This window comes from Alosa alosa, chromosome 6, assembly GCF_017589495.1.
Source record: "Alosa alosa isolate M-15738 ecotype Scorff River chromosome 6, AALO_Geno_1.1, whole genome shotgun sequence".
Classification (NCBI taxonomy): domain Eukaryota; kingdom Metazoa; phylum Chordata; class Actinopteri; order Clupeiformes; family Clupeidae; genus Alosa; species Alosa alosa.
In genome coordinates, this window is record NC_063194.1 from 5,440,444 (window position 1) to 5,462,011 (window position 21,568).

Consider the following 21,568-nt stretch of genomic DNA (forward strand, 5'->3'; position numbering starts at 1 on the left):
ACCATCATTCAAACTTCCAGGGCCACATCACAGTGAACCTTCTAGAATTTACATACAGAGAATGAAACATACGAAAACATACAATGTTGCCATATATGCCATATACTGTACTTGTTACTGGTGAGTACTGCTCACCACTTCAAATTAAAGTTCATTTCAAATTCAGAACTGTATTAGATAGTGTGACGAGTATCCTGGTGCATAATGGCAGCCATCATATCATCCAAGCAGTGTCAAAACCCTGATTACATCTGAGGGTGTATAATGAACTACCCTTACGAAAAATAACTGTAATCCTCAATGTCTATAGTTATATGGTAGCATATTCCTTTATTCCATGTTCCTATAGTACAATGTTAGTACTTATTTGAATATTGTGTGTGTATCAATAGTGGCTTCCTTCAACAGGGCCCTCCGCCTACAGTTGGGCATTAGGTTTATGGCACTCCATCACTGCCAATAAAACCAGTTGGTCCAGAGAATTGTGCCCCCTGGATGAAACTAATGCAGCGGGTCACCATACCAGTGTAGCAGATCATCTTTAGAATAGTAAAGAATAGGAAAGAACTCTATGGCCCCATCCTCTCTCTCTCTCTCTATCCACTAACTCTTCCTGAATTGGGCTGCTGACTGCTCTGCATTGGCTTGATAAGTAACATACTGTACCATAGATTGACAATAGGCAATAAATAAATGCACTGTCAAGTCAAAAGTAAACATTATTACGGTAGGCTATGTGAACTAACCCAGCACTTTTCAGACGGAGAGATATTTTTACAGTGCCACACGGCAGAGGTAGAACCGGGAAAACAGTCGTCAGCCGAGGCAACTGAAATGATAATCGCCTGACTGTGGCAAACTGGAACGAACCTGTTCTACCCAGTTTTGTTGGCTTCAGGCGCCCTCGCAATTGTCATGACATCATCACAACTTCCTATCAAGGCGCGTTCACGTTTCCTCCTATCATCCAAACGCATGCTTATGAAATACAGCTAAAATAAGACATTTGCAATGTCATCCGTAGGCTACTGATGGGCTTTTCCTCCCTGTTATTTTCTATTAATTGATTACATGTTCACAATCGTAGGCTACATAGTGAAGCGGAATAGCAAATGTTTATCAGTAATTTATATCATAGGCCTACTGAATTTTCCACGAGTTAAAGACTAAAAATAATTTTTAACCTTGTTGTAGGCGGGTTAGATGAACACAGCTATGCTACATTGTAGGACAGCTTTGCGCGCTCGCGCGCACAATACTACAGCAGCAGTTGCGCGCCCGCGTATAAATACCGGCTTGAGCCGGTATAGTTTGTTTTAAGACTAGGATCGAGTGGAAGCTGCTACATGGGTAGATGGTTCTGAAGATGACATTTTTATTTTGGCTGCAAAGGAAAATGCTCTATCATGTGTTATTTTAAATCGTTTACATGGATAGTTTTTTCTATTGCTGCAAAACGTAAAGGGAAAGTCAAACTACCCTATCAACATTGTTCATAGACGTTTTCAAAATACCTGATTATGATCGCAAGTTAGCACACAGCAGACTGTGTATAAAAAAAACCCATAGGCTATAGCATAGTGATTCGTTTCCTGAAAACAGTGCGGGCTTTTACAGTCGACAGTTGATCGACAAAAACCTCAAACGACACTGGTAAGTGTTGAATAGTGCACACTAACGTTACTTCCTTTGGAAATAACCTAGCCTGCAATAGCCTGCGTAGATGTCATAGATGCATTACAGCAGTCTTCTGAGACCATCTTCAGCTTTGTTTCAACTGTTCACACTATGATCATTGTTACCTTGCTTGATTGTAGGCTATGACTATCTCTGACATTGCAAGAGTAAACGATCGTGTGCCAATCGAAGTTCCGACACTGAAGGCATCTTAAGCTGTGTTTAACGGAACCATGGCGCTGATCATGAACGAATCCGTTTTAACCCTTAAGCCGGCACCGTCACCGGTGTGATGGGTATGTTGAAAATTGAACGTTCTAAATCTGGGTTCATTGAATTGTTGCAGAACAGAATCTTCAGGTAGAATGTTCAAAACTCCCCTGCTGAAGGATTAAGGCTCTCCTTTTCCGCAGTCGTGCGTCTGATGGCACGCAGATGTTTAAACACACATAGACTTCTACTGTCCCTCGAATTGTCACTTCTTATCTAGTTGAGTTACTTAATATGAAGCTGTTACTTTATAGCGCAATTGAAAACCCAGCAGCGGCCTAATTGTGTCATCCTGCAAAAGCATATGGTGGCCCTTGGAGTCAACATGTAGAATGTGTGACAACCGGGCATTACCCCTCAGTAGAAAATGTGTGCAAAAAATGATTTCCTCCAGTTAAGCTAGTAGAAGTTTAACCAGGCATTCTGACTATTACAACACCACTTTAGGTATGCATAGACAGAACACCTGGGACTGCAGTTAGGCAGGCAGGCAGCTAGGCAGGGAGAGGTTGGACAGGGGAGTGGGCTGGCTTGTGTGGGGTGTGTTATCCGAGATCCCCGCCCCTCCCCATAAATGACTGGGCATGAGGTGATTCATCAGGTGCGGACAGACTGGCGGGTTTCCGCTATCTGAACTTGACCGGCTGGTCCACAGATAAGAGACAGGGCTGCAGTAGGTGACAGGTGTGCTGCTGGGACAGCGGACAGGACGGCGATAGGGTGTAAGCTCTCTCAGGCGTGCATTGCTTGCCTTTGCTACTCTGTTCCTCTTTACATGCTGAGGTCTAGAGTCGTGAGATCGTTGTAAGCTTACCAGATGAAAAACCAGGCAGAGAGTTCCTTTTACGTTAGACTAAAACACGACTGGGGGGTTGGGGGGGGGCTTTATTGCTGTCTCTGTGTCCTTGTCTAAAGTAGCAGTCTCCTGTTTATTTATGCATTTTCTGTCTCTTCTGTGTCCTTGACAAGCAGCACTGGCAACTATGATGGGAATGATGTCCTCAGTGAAGGGGTGCATGGGGCCCAACGTGTACCCAGAAGTGCCCGACGGAGGCTGGGGCTGGGTGGTGGCTGTGGCGTTCTTCTTCGTGGAGGTTTTCACCTACGGCGTCATCAAGAGCTTCGGCATCTTCCTGCAGGACCTCATGGGCGAGTTCAACGAGACCAACAGCCGGGTCTCATGGGTGGTCTCCATCTGTGTCTTCATCATGGCCTTCACAGGTGAGCTTGAACGCACCCCTATCTGCTAAATGACCAGTAGCCAGTGGACAGATAGAGTCCCTTTTAAAGCAAGTCTTTTTAACATTAAAGGTACGGTCGGAGATGCTGGCAAAATGTTTTTGATGTTTGTGCAAAACATAAATGAAATTGCACCACTGCCATCAGTTCTTCTTAAGCAGTATGTCGACGGGTTGATGCTGTAAACGGCTTAATGCGAGCCACTCTGTTTGCATCCCATGTCCAGAGCCAGGACTGTGTGCAAACACACACTTGAGTACACACACTTAAAGGACAGCTGGGGAACGGTGGGGAACAGTTAGCTGAATTTAATGGAGAGTGTGTTGGATTAGAATCTGTATCAAGGCTGAGAAAAAGGAGGGGTGGAAGATATAAAATGTTTAAGGTATAAACTATAGGAATTTGCCCTTAGGTATGGATTTCGACCATACCGGCATACCGGTAAATGCTGCTAGATAGAACGGTGTCAGTGTGGCCATGTAAACATTGCATTAGTGTTATTTTGGGAATTAATGCAGAAGCAGTAATGCCAATGCCTGCAAACAGCTAAATAAAAAGAGTAACTTACTTAAAGGAACATGCCAACTTATTAGGGAAACTAGCTTTTTTGCTGTCTACCCCAGCGTTAGATAAGAGGATACATGCCCCTCTCTTCTCTGTGTGTGCAATAAGCCTGACACCCCACTGTTAGCCTAGCTTAGCATAATTCACTGGAAGTGGGTTATACCAGTTAGCTTACAGCTTCCAAAGTAATAACTTTCATGCAGTTATCATACTGTGATTTTATTTTAGTATGTAGGACACAGACAGTTTTGTTATTGTACTGGTGTCCTTGAGGTTTTTTAAAACTGTAGAAGCATATTTTCAAAACAAGTCCAATCCACATGAGCTTGTGGACTGAGCCAAAGTTAATGGCTCCTCTCTGCTTAGTTGAAACTGCTGACTACTGTGAGAGACATTAGCCACTTCAGATACTTCTGGCTAGAGACAACGTAGATGCTGCACTGGGAGAGTCAACTTCCTTCCAGTTGAGTGGAAGTCAAAGCAACGTCCTTTCTGATCTCGAGCAAAAGCGTTATGGTGATATGGTGATTTCTTTCTTTGGCTAAAAAGGTTCCTATATTAGAATTATATAGATGTGTTTTAGAGCTTGGCGGGGCTTCTTCTCATGTTAAGACTGTGTGGATCTTAATTGTTTTCCCAGGGTGTATCATTGGTAGTTTTCTCTCATGACCCACAATCCCTTCTAAGCCGCCGGTGCCCATGTACCATCAGCCTCAGCTCTGAGGGGCATACTGACCTCAGTGCTCCATCCTTGCGCAATGTGGCTCATGCAAACACAGGGGCCCTCGACACGGACAGAGAAAGTGCTGCGTCACCCCCTCACCACACAATGAGAGCAATCTGCTATATCCGATGCACTGCCTAAACCATTTCATCCTCTGCTCCTGTCATCACTCTCTTTCTCTGTGTGTGTGTGTGTGTGTGTGTGTGTGTGTGTGTGTGTGTGCCTGTGTGTTTGGGTGTGTGTGTGTGTGTGTGTGTGTGTGTGTCCTGTATGTTTGTGTGTGTGTGCATGTGTGTGTCTGTCTCTGCAGCACCCCTCTCCACCATGATGAGTAACCGCTTCGGGTATCGGCCCGTTGTCATGGTCGGCGGATTCCTCATCAGCCTGGGCACCATCTGCAGCGGTTTCGCCACCTCCATCAACGAGATGTACATCACTGTGGGCATTGTCTCAGGTACCCTTCCTCTGCCACACAAATGCACTGGTGGGGAATCCCAGCACTGCTTTTGACAATGTATTGACAGAATGATTGATTGATGAATTGAACTGTCTCCTGCAGAATTGTTTTTTGATTAGGACATCAGAATTCAAAAAAACCTTCCAAAACCTGACTGAATGCCAGTGATTATGCCAATGAGAACTCATATGGCAATGGGGACAAGTGTATTTAAGCCTTAACAGATAACAGTACAAATTCATCATTCATGTTTTTTTTTACTATTATTATTCAGTTCAAGAATCATCTGCAATATTATGTTTATGTGAATAAACCCCTTGCCTTTCAGACATGTGGCCAAGCACTCTTTGGCAAGTACCCATGATGCACTGCTAGCCTTCCCCACTCTTCTTACTTTTCTCCATCTATCTATTTCTCTATTTCTCTTTCTACATTTTGCACAGACACTCCCTAACAGTACAACTTCTGTTCTTTACCTTTCCTTTTGTGTCTTTTTCTCCCCTTCTTTGTCTCTTTAAATGCAGTTTTCTTTCAGCTTTGTCCACCATGTTTCCTCGACCACAGTGACGAGACGGATCATTCCGGTGCCTCGGGGCCCCAGGCCTTAGAGTCTCCTGAGCCTCCTATTCCCTCCTGCAGCTAGAGGAAGGCCCGTGGCTGTCATGTCGCTCTCTTCCTGTTTTGTTTACAGGCCTGGGCTACTGCATGACCTTCCTGCCCACCATCACCATCCTCTCGCAGTACTTCGGCCGCCGCCGCTCCATCGTCACCTCCATCGCCTCCTCTGGGGAGTGTGTCGCCGTCTTCGCCCTGGTTCCAGGTGACTACAACAACAACAACAACACATTGGATTTATGTAGAGCTTATCAAGGCACCTAAAGTGCTTTACAGTGAAGGCGGAACCCCACTAACCACCACCAATAGCACCAGGCTAGCAAGTGAACTGCTGTAGTTGAGCATTGGTGTAGTGGATTGTTTGTGTGCTCTTTCCTTCCATGAAATCTAAATTTAATGTTGCAAAATGACATTACCATCACTGTGAGGCTGGAACATTAATTAAAAGATAGCCCATGTTCGTAGACTGGTTTAAGACTCTAAAGGGAATTCTGGCAATTTTTTACATAGATCTCCATTTCTTGAGGTCACTGAGTACTGTCGGTACGAAAAACCCCTGAAAACAATCGGTTTTACCTAGCTCGAGTTGCTGCAGCCAACAGCTAAACTCTTCATGAGCCCCCATGTTCAAGCCCCCAGAGTGTAGCACCCCCACTTGGTGACCTCAAGAAACTCAAGATCTATGTGAAAAATCGCCGTAATTCCCCTTTAAGGGCCGTTTACACCAAGAATGATAACTATAACGATAACAAGAAAAAGTATCATTCTAGCTAATATGAATGACAGGGTCCACACATATAAACGATAACGACATGAACAACGATATCATTGTGGATCACTTTGAGAACATTAAAACAGCCAATAAGAATCCATCAAATTCTAGACATCACATTCATCAACACAAGAAGAGACTTTCCATTCCCGGTGTGGACGCTAATGTTATAGTTATAGTTATCTTTATAATTATCGTGCCTGGTGTGAATGGCCCTTTATACTGAGACTCTTGCCTAGCCTAGAAATCTAGACGCGCCCCTAGCGGCCGCAAATTACATTTGCTGCCAGGGCTAGTCTAGCAACTCTCCGTTGGCTTGTGAGCTCCAGAAATCGAAACTTAATCAGGCCAATGAAATGCGTGTATAGAGTTAGTTAGGTGGGCTTAACATAATGATTGATGGCAGAGTTACCTTGGTTTGGCTTGAATTCCCTGCTACTTGAAAACAAATAAGATGGATGTTGCTGCTGGCAAACAGTGTGACCACGAGTTAAGCTTTTATTAAGTAGGCAAGCGTTTGAACTAGCCAACTAGCTCCGCTGGTGGGAAGCGCGATGGGACTCATAAGCTGCCGCTGTCCTATTGCGTGCAGAGGGAATTTGAAAGACAACTGATTATCCCGCCCCTCGGACTGAGAACTGCGAACGGTGAGTGTCCAGACCCTACATTTTAATGTGGGTCTGGCTCGTCAGGCTAACTCTTGCCTAGTCCAGCCTAACAATGTGAAGCTTTTTTTCTCGACACATTTTTTTTAGAGAATGATGTTTTTGCTGAACATTTGTCGAACCTGTTATTAATTAACTTCTAACAATCATTCTTTATGGCCTCTGTACTTCTCTGCTTCCTTCCCCAAGCCTTCACTGCCATTAAGGATGTGATTGGCTGGCGCCACTGCATGGTGGTCATTGGAGTCCTTCAGATGAGTGTGATTGTCTGTGGAGCTCTGCTTCGTCCAATCATCATCAGGCCAAAACAAACTGATGCCGACTCGTCCAGCTCCCCTCTCAAGGAGCCGCAGGGAAAGTATGAGCTGGAGAACGAGCTCACCATCAACTCTGTGGACTCAGGAGTGCAGTCGCTCTCTAGCTCACGCACCAACCTGAACAACAGCCAAGGGGGGGCCTCCCCCGACAAGAATAGCCTCGCCGAGGCAGAGGTAGAAGAGCAGCAGGCCTGTTTCAATAAGGAAGAAGAGGACGAAGGATACGGAAAGGTCGCAGCAAAACCGTCAGAGCCTACCAACGCTAGTGCCACCTCCAAGCTCCTGGACTTCTCGGTGCTGCGCGATGGCGGCTTTGTGTGCTACTCGCTCTTCGGCCTGTTCGCCACACTGGGCTTCTTCGCGCCGCAGCTCTACGTGATGGAGCTGGGCGTGTCGCGCGGCATGTCTCGCGACGCCGCACCCGCCCTGCTCTCCACCATGGCGGCGGCCGAGATTGTCGGGCGCCTCTCCGTGGGCTGGCTGCTCACGCGGTTGCCCCTGCGCAAGATCAACGTGCTGCTGCTGTGCACTGTGCTGCTGGCCGGCGTCCTGGTGGCCTTCACGCTGGTGCTGGACTTCTGGGGGCTGGCTGTGTGCTGCGCGCTCTACGGCTTCCTGCTGGGCACCGTCTGCTCCACGCACATCCCCATGCTGGCCGAGGACGACGTACTGGGCATCCAGCGCATGCCCTCGGCCGTCGGCGTCTATGTCTGCATCCAGAGCTTCGCCGGGCTGGCTGGACCACCCCTTGGAGGTGAGGGGGAAATAGGGATTTTCTTCAACAAGGGTTTGCCCTAAAATAGTTAGGGTTTAAAATAAATCACCTAGGAGAGCGTGTCTGTTTTTTTATTGGGGGGGGGTGCATTAACAGCTTGATTTATGGGTTGGGGGTTACTAGATGAACCTCTAACTCCAAAGGGACTCCCCCTAATTAAAGGGTTCCTGGAGAGAACATGACAGCATGGGAAGCTAGTTTTGTTGTGATCCCTGAGCAGCTCTCAGTGGAAGAGTCATTTTGAAGCACTTTGCATGAACAGAGCTAAATGAAAATTCTGTTAACCTCTCTAATGAGATCTATTGTGTGTGTGTGTGTGTGTGTGTTTGTTTGTTGTAGGTGTCCTGGTGGATAAGACAGGGAACTACGGCTCAGCCTTCTACTCGTGTGCGGTGGGCATGGGCCTGGGGGCACTATTCCTGGGCCTGGTGCGCCCGCTGAAGCTGGGAATGTGCCAAGGCCGGCGGAAGGGCCAGAGCGCGGAGAGCAGCCCCTCGCAGAGCTCGACGGATGACCCCGTCGACTTCCTGGATGTGGATCTGGCGGGTGAGGGAAGCCCTACCAAAAGCAATGACCAAAGTGTGGTGTGAGTTCACCCTCACAAGACTGTCACCTGCCATTGGGAACAAGACCAACAAAGACAAGAACGGAAAAGATATCAAGATGAAGCAGGAGAACAATGAGGTGGAGATGGTTTGTGTTTTTAATGCAGACCATCGGAAGGTAAATAGACATACATAAGAGACCACAGTGTCTCAGATGTTTCCATTTTAGACATCCTGTCGCTGCTTTTAACGTGCATGAGTCATGGGGGACAGGCACACCACTCAGTGAAGACCGCATGGTCCAACTGATCACTCCAAATGCTCGTTTTAATGATTTCTTTCGCATTTCTCATCAGACATCAGAGTTGACACAGAGTGACTTGTGCCCTTAGAGAAACACATGCTAAGTGTGAAATCAGTCAGACAAATGGTAAGAGAGATGTGCGAAGAACAGACAGATAGACAGACGTTCCTGGAATTGATAAGTTATTTATAAACCTATGGTGTGGGGTGTGGTGTGAATGTACTGTATATTTTTACATATTTAAGCCAGGAAGACACCACTGGGTCACTATCAATCCATTTGTGAGTGTGTGGAAAAGAAGGAAGGCTAATTTGGTCTCTTCTTACTGGCTTAATCATTAATTGACTTTGGTCGGACACTGGGTTTTGATGTCACACATTCTAATGCTGTGAAGCTCTAATGGTTCTAATGACGCCCCTGAGTTTCTATGACAACGACCCACAATGCACTTGGTTTTATGTCAGTACCTGGGGCGATGGAGACTCCCACAGAGCACCCGCAGGTCTTCCATGACCCAGATGGTGGCACTGATCTAGATGGTGATGTTGGGCCTGATGTGGCACCAGATGCAGGTCAAAGGGTCAAAATTCCAGAATCACCATCTGTGTTGTCTTCACCATTCTGTGGGACTTCGGGTGCATTGGTGTTTACCAGAGAATATTTCCATCCCATCACCACGGTTTTGTGCTGATATGTCCATCCAGTGCTTGTATAGACTTAACTGAATTCCTGAGTTGTACAACCATGTTTTCTCCCACATCGTTCACATTAAATGAGGGGTTTTCTTTTTAAGGGAGGAGTTTTACATTTCTATTATACATATCCCTTTATCTTATTTTGTAGATACATTTCCCTTTATCTTATTTATAAATACAGTTGATGATATTTAAACTCACCACCAAAGATAGTAGCAGTCAGTCATGTCATGTGTCCAGGGGTACAGATGAGGCTTTAAAGGTTTGTGGTTGACTCTCTTGTGCCTTTTAATTTAAGGTTCCTAGCTCTGTCTGCCTTGTGAACTCTGTATTATTGGCTTGATGTTGAAGGGGGAAAATGCAATATTGAAACACCATCCCTTTTTTACTGATGTTATGCCATAGCACTGAATTTCTTCATCATATAAAAGTATGTAATAGAGTGTGTGTATGTGAGTATATAAAGCAAGCTGTGTGAGAGAACAATGTTTGGTTGGCTCAGAAGAAGTGTAATCAGTGTATGCAATGTACCTCCTTCATAATTGTTTTTAAAACAGTGAAGTCCTCAACTGAGCCTGCTGAACAATCGGATATCACCTGAAGACTTGATCCTTTATTTAGCACAGTGTCTGAATTGTCATCAGTATAGTTTATGTAAAATTATGAAATCACTTGTGTGTGTATAGGTTGTATAGGTTTTTACTTACGGCATGTATGAGGGCATTCTAAATTGTACTGATGAAAGACAACGTTTTGAAATTCAATGTAATATATGTCAATGCCTGGAAATGCTTGACGCAAAATTTGCCCCCTTAGAATTATAGGGTTCTAACTGCATTCTGAGTAGTTCTGAGATATTGAGCTTACACGTTTTAGAGAATTCCATAGAGTTTTATTGATAAGAGGAAACAACCTCTTTATACTGTCCAAAAATGCATACAACTTCAAGAACCACCTTACCTCACCTTATTTATTCACAGAATAAAAATATATCAATTACTCAGTTTTGACAAAAATGTCAGATAGAACCTTAGAATTCTAAGGGGACAAAATGGCTACAATTGATTTTTTTTATATTGATTAAATCTTGTTTACAACTATGCTTTTATCAATTGGATTACTTACAGTGTTGCCATATTTTAAATGTTTCACAGAGCACAACATTAATACAAAGTAACTTGCGTGCGTAATAATAAGTAGCAATAGAGGATGTCTATGCAATACCCTATCCTAATATCACTCCTTTGATTCAGCCTTCCCTTCTCATGTCATGTCGGCAAGATTATCCACTCGTCCACATTGACGTACATTATCTTACAGCGTTGGCCTCAGTTCTGAGGTTCACGAACGCTGCTCGGCACGGGCCAGCTGGACATGTGTCTCCCTCAACGTGACTGCAGGGATCCTCTCAGCATAGGCTATGTGCCAGTCAGACAGACACATTCTAGCTGAAGTCTGCCTCAACCGCGCATGAGGGCACGAGCCTGCCTCTAAACAAGACAGATTGTAAAACGGTTGGATCGTAAAACTGCGATTGTTATTTAAGTTTTTATTTTTATTTAGAGTAGGCCAAATCAGTTTAAAATTATTAATGCCTTAAATTAAATAGCCTGCCCAGTTCCATTTCCCTGGATGAAAAGAATACAATACCCTTTAAGACAAAAACAATCAGATAAATATATTGTTAAAACTATAATTCCCCCGTGGATTTCCTCCTTAATATCCTCTCTTGATGTACCTAAATGAGACCTAGGAGAATAGGCCAACAGTGTCCTCGCGTGGTGGCTGGAGGATACTGCAACATAAATGTCAGCCAATTGCAATAAGAAAAACCTTCAAGCCAAGGTCAAATATAAATCTATAACATTATATAAATATTCTGTATAGTTTTACATTTAGAATATGCATGGACATTTCCCAACATCCCTAACTAAGCAGCTTTCTAAATGCTGCATTCTGGTAGACAAGAGAAGTCTCCCCTCCCCAGCAAGCATTAGCATTGCTAATCAGTCCTTATCCCTTATGCGCTTGGCTTGGCACTCAACACTGCAAAGCACAACTCTGCCCCTATGTAAAACAACCACTCAAGCAGAGGAATGTAAATAGGATAAAGACAGATTTCCTTACAGGAGGCTTGCTCAAATTCAGACAGAGTTAGGGAGACAAAATGTTCCCAGGAGTTACCCCACAAAGTAGCCCATAATAGAAGCCTATTACTATGATAGGATAGTGAAGAAACAGGCCAATTATGACAGTGTAAGCAAAACACCCTCTCTCTGAATATCTGACAAAAAAGTCAATGTTCTGTGGACAATAATGTGAACAGAAAGTTGGTAATTTAGGCCGTGTAGCCCCTGTGGCTTGCTGTTCATTAAGCTGGGGATTTGGTGTGGTTACCTCATTGCAGACCACATAACACATTTTCTGTTAATGTTAAGAGTATGATTTTGCTTCGTATACAGTTTCTTACCATTGCAATGCTGATCTCAACATGATCAGAAAGAAACAAGAAACAACAACATTGTTAGGCCTTTTTCAGTGAATTTGCAGTGCATAAAGATATAACTTAACCAATTAGGTAGCCTACACCAGCAGTGGAAATATTTGTAGGTAAACAATGTTCCCTGGCGCCTCCCAGTACGGGAAGATCTCATGTAAGCACACATCTCCCAGTGAGAACTGCTATATCCACAGGAGGGTTTCAAAAGAGTGCTAGACCACACTGGAGGAAATGGCAAATTAGAGATGAGCTACATGCAGATTAGGTTAATTCACAGGACAAAAGGAGAGGAGAGTTGCCTCTCCAGCTTGGCTTAAGAGTCAAGACACTCAGCAGGCTTTATTCGTCTTCTCATCATTGGGCGACAGCCAGCAACTGGACGTGTAGTCAGCTGAAGCAGAAGATACTCATCTTTGTTGGTCCACACACCATTAATAACCAGAGCCGGACAGTAACGGAGTACAGTACTTGGGTACAATTTTGAGGGATCTGTACTTTACTCGAGTATCATTTTTGGGGAGTACTCATGACTTTACTCAAGTACATTTGATAGGCAAATATTGTACTCTTTACTCCACTACATTTCTATCCATAACCATGAGTACCCGTTACTACTTCTAAAAAAAAAGGAAAAAAGAAAAATCTCGGAAACCCTCAATTTGTTGTTTCCCTCTCAAACGTGAATGGATTGTGCAGACGCCACTGATTGGGACAGCCTATCAGCAATCACCTTCAGCTTTCCGCCAAAGTCAACTCCATGGTCAGATTTAGATAAGAGACGAAACCATGGACGAAACTATGGATGAAGACGCAGCAGGTCCATCCCGGGAATGTGCCAACCTGTGGCCCCACCTCGCCAGACTATTTCAATTTTCTAAACAAGTTAATGATAGTTTTCGCTTCAAGTGTTTCAATTACAAAACAGTATTTTGTATTTTAAATACATGTATTAGAAATACTGCCCATCCCTGGCAACATGGTAAAAAGATGAAAATGACTTGATTTTACTTCCAATTCATTTTACATTCTCCAAGGTATAAACATTAAAATTTTTCATAACTCCACGTCGGACGTTTCTGTACATAAATGTAAGCACTGTGGCAGTAGTAATGCAATATTTAGAAAATGTAGGCTACTCTTGTATTCTTGATACTGAAGTACTTTTAAAAACATGTACTTCAGTACTTTTACTTAAGTAGACATCTGACTGTTGTACTTTTACTTGTACTTGAGTAAAATTTAGCAAAGGGTATCTGTACTTTTACTCAAGTAATGAAGCTGTGTAGCCTACTCTGTTAATAACTCACCACTCAGGAGGCGCAGACAAATCATGGACTTTCTGATACCATGTTACGACCCCCTGTGCCCTCTTCAGGCCTCTTCCTGTCAGTACACGTGGGATGTGCAAGTACACCTGCATCATTGAGTGGGTAAATAAGGGACTCTCCTTCCCCTTAGCCACTTTTAATCTCTCTTCTAGCCGTCTGTTCTGATGTTCTCTTGCTCTTTAATCTTTCTCTCCCCTTATCTCTCTCAAACACTTTGGCACCGTTTCCCAAGCATTCCTTCCTAAATTTGTTTGCTCTTATGACGGGACATAGTCAATTGCACCTTTCTGAGAAATATCAGTGAGATATGATTTTCTCCATATTTTACAAAAGCTATCCTATTCCTTCATTGTGAGTTTACTGTTGGGACACCATCTGCTGAAACAGAAATAGTGTGTTGAATACTTACAGTAGTAACTTAAGTATGGAGTGTCATTCAAGGTTCCCCCTCTGGACTGATCCCTAACATCAACATCGCCTTCATAGACAAGACAGGAGTCAGGATTTTTAAAAAATCTTATAAGTTGCTAATGCTGTAATTGTTCCTTTCCCACCCGTGACCATGATGATATATCATCATTGTTGTTTCTGATACATAAGACTAAAAAGCCAAATGGTCAAAACAGTAAACAATGTTTCAGGGTTTCTTTTCTTTCACTTTATTTTAGAAGATGGCAGGGTGAGAGGCAGTTGTTAAGAGGTTACATTAAGAGCAGTTTTGCATGAACGAACATTTATGAACAATGACTTCAACAGCAAGTAACACGAATCCTGATATGGGGGCAACTGTTTTTACGGTTTGTGATGAAAGTTCTACATTGTACATGTACACGCATGATTAGAAAATTAGAGACAGAGCCATCCATAGGCACTAGGAATAATTTGTCTTCCATTTTGTGACTGAATCAGTTGCATAAACATTGTGATAAAATAACCCACCCCCCCCAACATACAACACAAAAGGGACACACAACCAAGGCCTTCTCAAAAATCATTATAAAAAATCTGGTGGCATTATTGGAAGAAGCTCAGGACACACAATCATTTTCTTTACAGTTTTGCTTCATTTTTTCCCCCGTGCTGTTTTCACCCAACATGGCACCGTGATGTGGCACACACAGTCACAGTGCATAGAGAGAGAGAGCACTGAAGTAGTGTACTGGTCATAATTACAACATTTCAAAGCAGAGGGCTCCCAGACCCAACATCATTGCCTGCTGAAAGAGAGAGGAAGAGGAAGAGAAAGAAAGAGAAAGAAAGAGAGAGAGAAGTGGGTCAGACTTTGACAGCTCTAAAATGTACCACGTGACCCAGTGAATCACAGTGGGGGCAGCATGGCGGTACACATGACGCTTTTTAGAAGGTGGACAGACAGGCACAGTGGCGTGGTGTGGTGCTGGCACGAGTGGCTTGGACTATTGGTAAGGGCACTGCATGGTTGGCAGCTGTGCTCCCCCCTCCCACACAGCGGCGTCACCGTCACCACCTCCCCGTGCACTCTGTGCTGGGTACGTCTGGCTGTGTTCCGGCCTCTGACGCACTGAAAGGGAACTAGGCAAAGGCACTCTGTGTGCAGCGAATGGGTGAGTGAGTGAGCCACCGCGGGGCTCCTTCTCACGCTAGGCGGGCACACACAGAAACGGAGATGTCCCTCCCTCCCTCCCGCGGCCGACGACGGCCCAGATGACACAGTGACACGACGTGACTCATCCTCATCTGCCTACGGTAGTAAACCCTGTTCCACATTTGGTCTCGACATTAGAATTAGCTTCATTTTTTTCTTCTATTTCTTCCACTGTACAAAAAGAGTAGTCATTCGCTTTTTGTGTTTAAAAAAAATTCAGGCTAACGGTCAACTTTTTAAGGCAAGCTGAAACCTAGAACAGACTAGGACCTTCTATGTTTGGTCAGAGGGGTCCTTTAGTTAGTCATCAAGGGCAGTCAAAGTCAGAGAGAAGAGACTGAAAGGGCGACCCATTGCTGGACCAGCATCTGTACAGTCGACATACAGACAAGGTCTTGGGTTTTTTTTTCTTCCTTAACCTTTGCTTGGTAAAAATAAAAAATAAAGGCCTCTACAATTAATTTGTTGCTTTTTTTCTGAACAGTTAAAAAAAAAAGTGCAGCACAGAAGGGTCAGTATGCACAGCAGACAGGCACCAGGGGCTGGGGGAAGGGTCGCTAAGGACCTCTTTTCGTGTGTGTGTGTGTGTGTCTGTTCGGAGAAAGAAAAAGGTTTCATAGTCCAAATGTGCTGCCTGCATGTCTGTTCTAGTTTGTCACAGACTGGAGTGTGTCAAGAGTGGTGGTGATGGTGTGTGTGTGTAAGGGACATTGTGTGAATGTGTGTGTTGTGTGTGAGGGGCATTGTGTATGTGAGGACAAGGGAGGCCAATGTAGAGGTCTCATAAAGGCTGAATCTGAACGTTAGAGTTCTCCTCTGGGCTTGGAGCCAAAAGGCAGAAGACCCCTCTGCTTTTCCTACCAACCCCTCCTCCCCCAACCAAACATGTCCGCCACAGGCAGCAGGGGTTTCCAAGGTGTGTGTGTGTGTGTGTGTGTGTGTGTGTGTGTGTGTGTGTGTGTGTGTGTGTAAAAATAAGGAAGAGTAGGGTTAAACACAGGAGCGTGAGAATGTGTGTGTACGTGTGCACATGCATTACTATATGGAAGTTGAACTTAACATTCACAAATAATGTGTGGTGTATGTGCGTGTGTGTTTAAGGGGTCATTTCCTATAGGAACAGAGCCAGCCCCTTGCACTTCAGGCACCAGCAAGGCTGCGCTTTAGAGGTGCAGTAACCATCTGCATAAACAGAGAAAGGCAGGAGCAGCAAAAACAACACGACAACAACACGCTCACAAATCAACATCCATCCTCACTTTACAGTAAAGTTTTCCAGAGTAAAGGGCTTAGAACCACACCTGTATCAAACAAGGCAAGTGGGCAGGGGGCTGTACAAAATGTCCTGGAACCCAGGAGCGGGCTTCACAAGGCCGACTCCGTCCCTTTTTTGTTTCATACACCACAGAATGGGAGAGGAAAAGAAACATCAAATGGAGGCGATGCTTCAACTGGTACCTCCAAAATAAAAACAGTGGTTCTTGTCAGGTCAGGTACACATATGCGTTTTTTAAGTCACAGGACAATGAACCTTGTGGCCATGATCAAACATGCAAAACAAACAAAAAAAAAAAAAGTAATAAAATAAGATAAAATTAAATAAAAGAAATAAAACGCAAATTATAACGCCACTGGCTGTCGCCACTTCAAAAGTAACCTTCTGGCGTTAAGAACCACTGTAAACAAAAACAAAAGAGGGAGGAGTCAGCTGGTTTACAGGAAAAGGTTGGTGCAGGGCAGTGATAGGTTGAAGCCAGCAGCAGGGGGCCAATCAAAGTCCAGCCAGTCAAAACACTGACCCGTCAATTAGAACGGTGAACACTTCTTTTGCGTGACAAATGGATTTGAATGTAGGCTTTAGGAAAACACAAAAGTGGTCATCTTGAGGAGCCCTGAGAGTAATCAAAAACATAGACATACCAGAACTTCTCTTGCCCTGTGTGCCAGAAAACAGTAGGTATTCAGTTTATTTTCTGTGTGTGCATGTTTAAACATATGAACGCATGAAACGAGGGCTCCCCCTCAAAAAATCTCCAATTGCTTGTAACAGAAATCCACCAGAGCCAAAAAAGTGTAAACTTCTTGAAATATAAGTTAAGTTTTTTTTTCCTCATAGGTAAATATATTCATATATATAGGCCTATTTATAAAGAGATTCAAGATTTAAAACAGCTGATTAGACAACTACAAATAAAAGCAAAACAAAAAAGTGGGCCTGGAAGGTGTGGACAAAGGCTCAGAACATCTCTTTTTCCATACAACAAACTGTTCAAACACCAGAAGGTTTTTAATAATCATTTATGAACCCTGGCTACTCAGACAGCAGCTCACTGGCACACAGGTCAGCTCCAAACATCAAGTCAGCTGCTTAGCGAGTAGTTGGTCAGTGTTAAAAAGGCTCAAAAGGCGACATTTAAGGACAGTGCTCTGATGTTTCCGTTGGATCCTACAACACACAAAGAAACAAAACCAAACCAAAAAAGAGAAAGAAAACAAACAAAAAAAGCTTTCACTTGCACTGTTACGACATTTTGTCTTTCGGTTTGCTTGCGATTTGCCCTCTGCATCAGTTTTTCATCTGGTAGACAGGGAGGAGGAGAAGATAAGCTCTCAGGACCGTTTGTCGATCTTAGAGCGGCCACTAAGAGGCTGGGGGTGGGGAGTGGGGGGGTAAGGCAACGGTATACAGTTTGACAGTGCGGGCTTGTACACCATATTTACTTTCTCCAAACAAACACACACAGACAGACACAGACAGACAGACAGAGACAGACAGACAGACAGAGAGAGACAGACAGACAGACAGACAGACAGACAGACAGACGTTCCTCCCGCATCAGTATGCAGCGAGCGGTTCATTGCCACTCAAGTCTCTGTGGGGGAGGGAAAGCGGTGGCGATTCCGCACATTTACAAAGTCCCCTCTGCCTGACCACCCCCCCCTTAACCCGGGTCAGAGCATTACAGAGAAAGGGACCACAGTTGGTTAAAACCAGGCACAAGGGCTGGGGACACCATCCCATCTCAGGTGTGTGTATGTGTGTGTGTGTGTGTGTGTGTGTGTGTGTTGGGGATTTGTGGGGCAAAACGGGGATAGTGGTTGGACATGGAGAGATCAGGGAAAGGGGGAAAGTTGTGTGTGTGTGTGTGTGTGTATATATGTGTGTGTGTGTGTGTGTGTGTGTGTGTGTGTGTGTGTGTGTATATGTGTGAATGTATGTGAATCCTGCAGATAGGACAGGTGGTGGGTGAAGTGGTGTTTGGACCAAAGCACAGGTGAGGGGTAGGCAGAGGGGGCTTGGGGGTCAGGTGGGGTGTGAGGGGTGCATTTGCAACGGCAACGTCACTGCAGCATGAGCTGCTTGAGGTTGTCATGCAAGATGGTGTCCTTGACGTCGCGGAAGACCAAGCGGATGTTCTCGGTGTTGATGGCGGTGGTGAAGTGGTGGTAGAGGGGCTTCTGCTGCTGGTCCCGCCGCTTGCTGCGGAAGCACTCCACCAGAAACTTCTGCACGTCGGCCAGGCTGTGCGCGTCGCCCGTGTACTCGGGGAAATAGTCCTTGATCGACACCGTCTTCACCTTCTCCTCCAGCAAGTCTGTCTTGTTGAGGAAGAGGATGATGGAGACGTTGGAGAAGACGCGGTTGTTGACGATGGTCTCGAAGATGCTGAGTGACTCCGTCAGACGGTTGGTCTGCCGGTCCTCCATCAGCACCTGGTCGAACTCGCTGGACGAGACGAGGAAGAGGATGGACGTGACGCTGTCGAAGCACTCGAACCAGCGCCGCCGCTCCGACCGCTGCCCTCCGACGTCCACCATCTTGAAGGGCACGTTCTTGATATCAAAGTCGTACTCGTGGATGCCCTTAGTGGGTTTACGCGCCAGCAGGATGTCCTGCTGTGTCGGGAGATAGTCCTGCAGAGGGGACAAACATCAAGACACAGGCTTTACTAAGAGGATGTGGTCACTGCTTGGTGTGTGTGTGTGTGTGTGTGTGTGTGTGTGTGTGTGTGTGTGTGTGTGTGTGTGTGTGTGTGTGTGTGTGTGTGTGTGTGTGTGTGTGTGTGCGCGCGCACGCGCGTGCATATTAGGGCTGCATGATTTGGAGAAATGATTTTCAATAGAATTGTCAAGCTTCAGTTCAATATGGCAAATTTTCACTTGAAGTTGGGCCACTTCTGATTGGTGAGCAATGAGAATGCCTTATGCATTAGAAGAACAGCACTCCTGTTGGGTGAGCTTTAGTGTCTGTAACTCAAGGAGGATGACCTGAATATAAAAATCATAGATTTAACATTGGGTCAGAGTTGCGAGCTGAATGATTAATTGCAGCCTTTGTGATTAGCTAATTGTATTATATGATTTTGATTACAAATTGCTTAAATGTGCAGCCCTAGCTTGCTTGTTCAGTTTGTGACCAGGGGTTTTGTATCAAACAGACAGAAAAAAAAGGCCAATAACTTTTACTAATAAAGAAATTTGTGTGTGTGTGTGTGTGTGTGTGTGTGTGTGTGTGTGTGTGTGTGTGTGTGTGTGTGTGTAGTCGATGAAGGCCCACACTAAAAAAGGTTCTGTAAAAGGGTGAAAATATCTGGAGTGGCATTATGATATTGAGCCTAAAAAATTATAAAATGCCACTGCAGTGCTGAGGGAAAATGCAAAAAAGAGAGACAACAGAGAAACAAAGAACCAAAAGGAACTCATGTAACTAAAGTTCACTATAGTTTTGAGGAACTCGCATTAACCAGTTTCAATTCTTTGTTTGAAGGCCTCCCCTTATTGACTCGGGCAAAAAACTAAAGCTTACCAGTTTCTGGACAAACCAATGTGTTCCTCCTACAGCAGCAATCACACAAAACCTCCAAACACAAAACCACTGCGTTCACAAAATAACTCTGACCAAACAAAGCTCTTCATATCACACATTACGTCAGTAGTCATAAGCCCCCTCCCCCACACCCACACAGCCTTCCTTTTGCATAGCATGCAAACCTGCTAGCTATAAGGAATTCATTCATATGTTCATTCAAAACACTTTATTTATACCCAAGGGGCAAGTTGTTGTACAACCACATAGAGTAGTTCACAGATACAAATAATATAAAAAATACATAGATGTAAAAAAAAAAAAAAAAAAAAAACTGTAGAAAATCTATATAACAGGTATAAAGAGCCTTAAAGTGAAGGCTTGGGAGTGGGCCTCCTACACACTAATACGATACCATGAGCCTCATCAGTGTCGCCACAGTGTCTGTGCCCAAGCAGAACAGGAAGGACAGAACGCACGCCTGATGACCTGATGGTGAGGCGGGTTTACAGCAAATGGAGATCATGCCGGTGGAGCAGATGGATCTCTTCCCCACGACCTATGACCCCGTCGGCTCTTCCCAGAGCGCTGCATATTGCTGGCATGGACAAGACTGGCTCAGATCGGCCTTGCTGCCGGGGCCTGATCCCACTGAGGGAGGCCAACAGGTAAGAATTTGCAAGCAATGCCAAAGTTGTCGATTTAGAATTTAAAACCTACACACCCATCCAAATCAGGAAGGTATTCAGACAAGTCGACAACAATCCTTGAAATATTTTCCATAACATTTCTAACCAGATGGTAATGTTTTCAGTACGGATTTACCATCAAGAGCAACTTCAGTATCTACAATATCTGATATCCTTCACTCAACTGTATGGAAAGAAAGTTCGCGGCTAGATACTCATGGGCACGTTCAAACGGAGTTGAGTCAGATGACTGCAAATGACTCTCCTTCCCTGAATTGGTCCAAGCCAAGAAAAATATGGGGGAGGGAAAGTAGGGATGAGAGTCACCACAGAGGCAGTACCATACTGTCACCATATCTGGCTCACAATATATTATTTGGATTCTTCACATTACAGTTGTGGTTCAGTTCTGTGATAAGTTACAGTGTAACTCATTTATTTACCACATATAAAAAGTGACAACATTTTGTAAATATTGGGAGTATCATGCCCATCTTGGCACAGTAAATTTGCTCTAAACTCTGACTTCTTTTCCGATTTCCGCTGTGTGACACAAGAACAAGGTCTTTTCATCTTGTGAACTTCTGAGGGAATGCGATCAGAGTACAGAAATGTGCAAATGTATTAAAATCATAATGTTAGACTAATAAATGTTGATAACTGGTGTTGCTGTACCAATGGAATATCATTCTGAAAAAAATCTGAAGCACCCCAGCATCACTGGCTCATACCCAAAACACAAAAATGCTCACTTCCCCCACATGGCACTATTTTTACCATGTTTGTATGTCTGTGTGTATGTATGTCTGTCTCTGAGTGTGTGTATGTGTGTGTCCCTCAGATGTGCCTGCGGAGGCAAAAGAATGACACAAATGCACTGAAAAACTCCCACTGCGACACACACACAGCTGGGACTCACTTACAAAAGAAGTAGTGCTTGATGAGTCACACACACACACACACAAGTACTGAAGAAGCAGCAGAGTTTGCACGCAGGGGAG

The 21,568-nt window shown here is 44.5% G+C and overlaps 2 protein-coding genes across 3 annotated transcripts in view; one reads left to right on the forward strand and one right to left on the reverse strand.

Moving 5' to 3' along the window:
• The first annotated feature begins 1,258 nt into the window (after positions 1–1,258).
• Positions 1,259–10,719, forward strand: slc16a6b (solute carrier family 16 member 6b). Of its 2 annotated transcripts, none has more exons than XM_048245835.1 (6): positions 1,259–1,653; positions 2,920–3,168; positions 4,785–4,928; positions 5,623–5,751; positions 7,173–8,054; positions 8,415–10,719. In XM_048245835.1, the coding sequence occupies exons 2-6, from the start codon at positions 2,931–2,933 to the stop codon at positions 8,663–8,665; spliced, it is 1,644 nt and encodes a 547-aa protein (XP_048101792.1). In that variant the 5' UTR covers positions 1,259–1,653; positions 2,920–2,930; the 3' UTR covers positions 8,666–10,719. The 2 variants fall into 2 exon arrangements, with proteins under 2 accessions (XP_048101792.1, XP_048101791.1); XM_048245834.1 differs by lacking the exon at positions 1,259–1,653 and adding an exon at positions 1,875–1,973.
• A 4,957-nt stretch (positions 10,720–15,676) lies between these two features.
• Positions 15,677–21,568, reverse strand: part of gna13b (guanine nucleotide binding protein (G protein), alpha 13b) — a 30,540-nt gene continuing 24,648 nt past the window's right edge. The window contains exon 4 of the mRNA XM_048245236.1: positions 15,677–18,986. Within this exon, the coding sequence (XP_048101193.1) occupies positions 18,414–18,986 (573 nt within the window). The 3' untranslated portion in view covers positions 15,677–18,413. The remainder of the gene's footprint in view (positions 18,987–21,568) is intronic.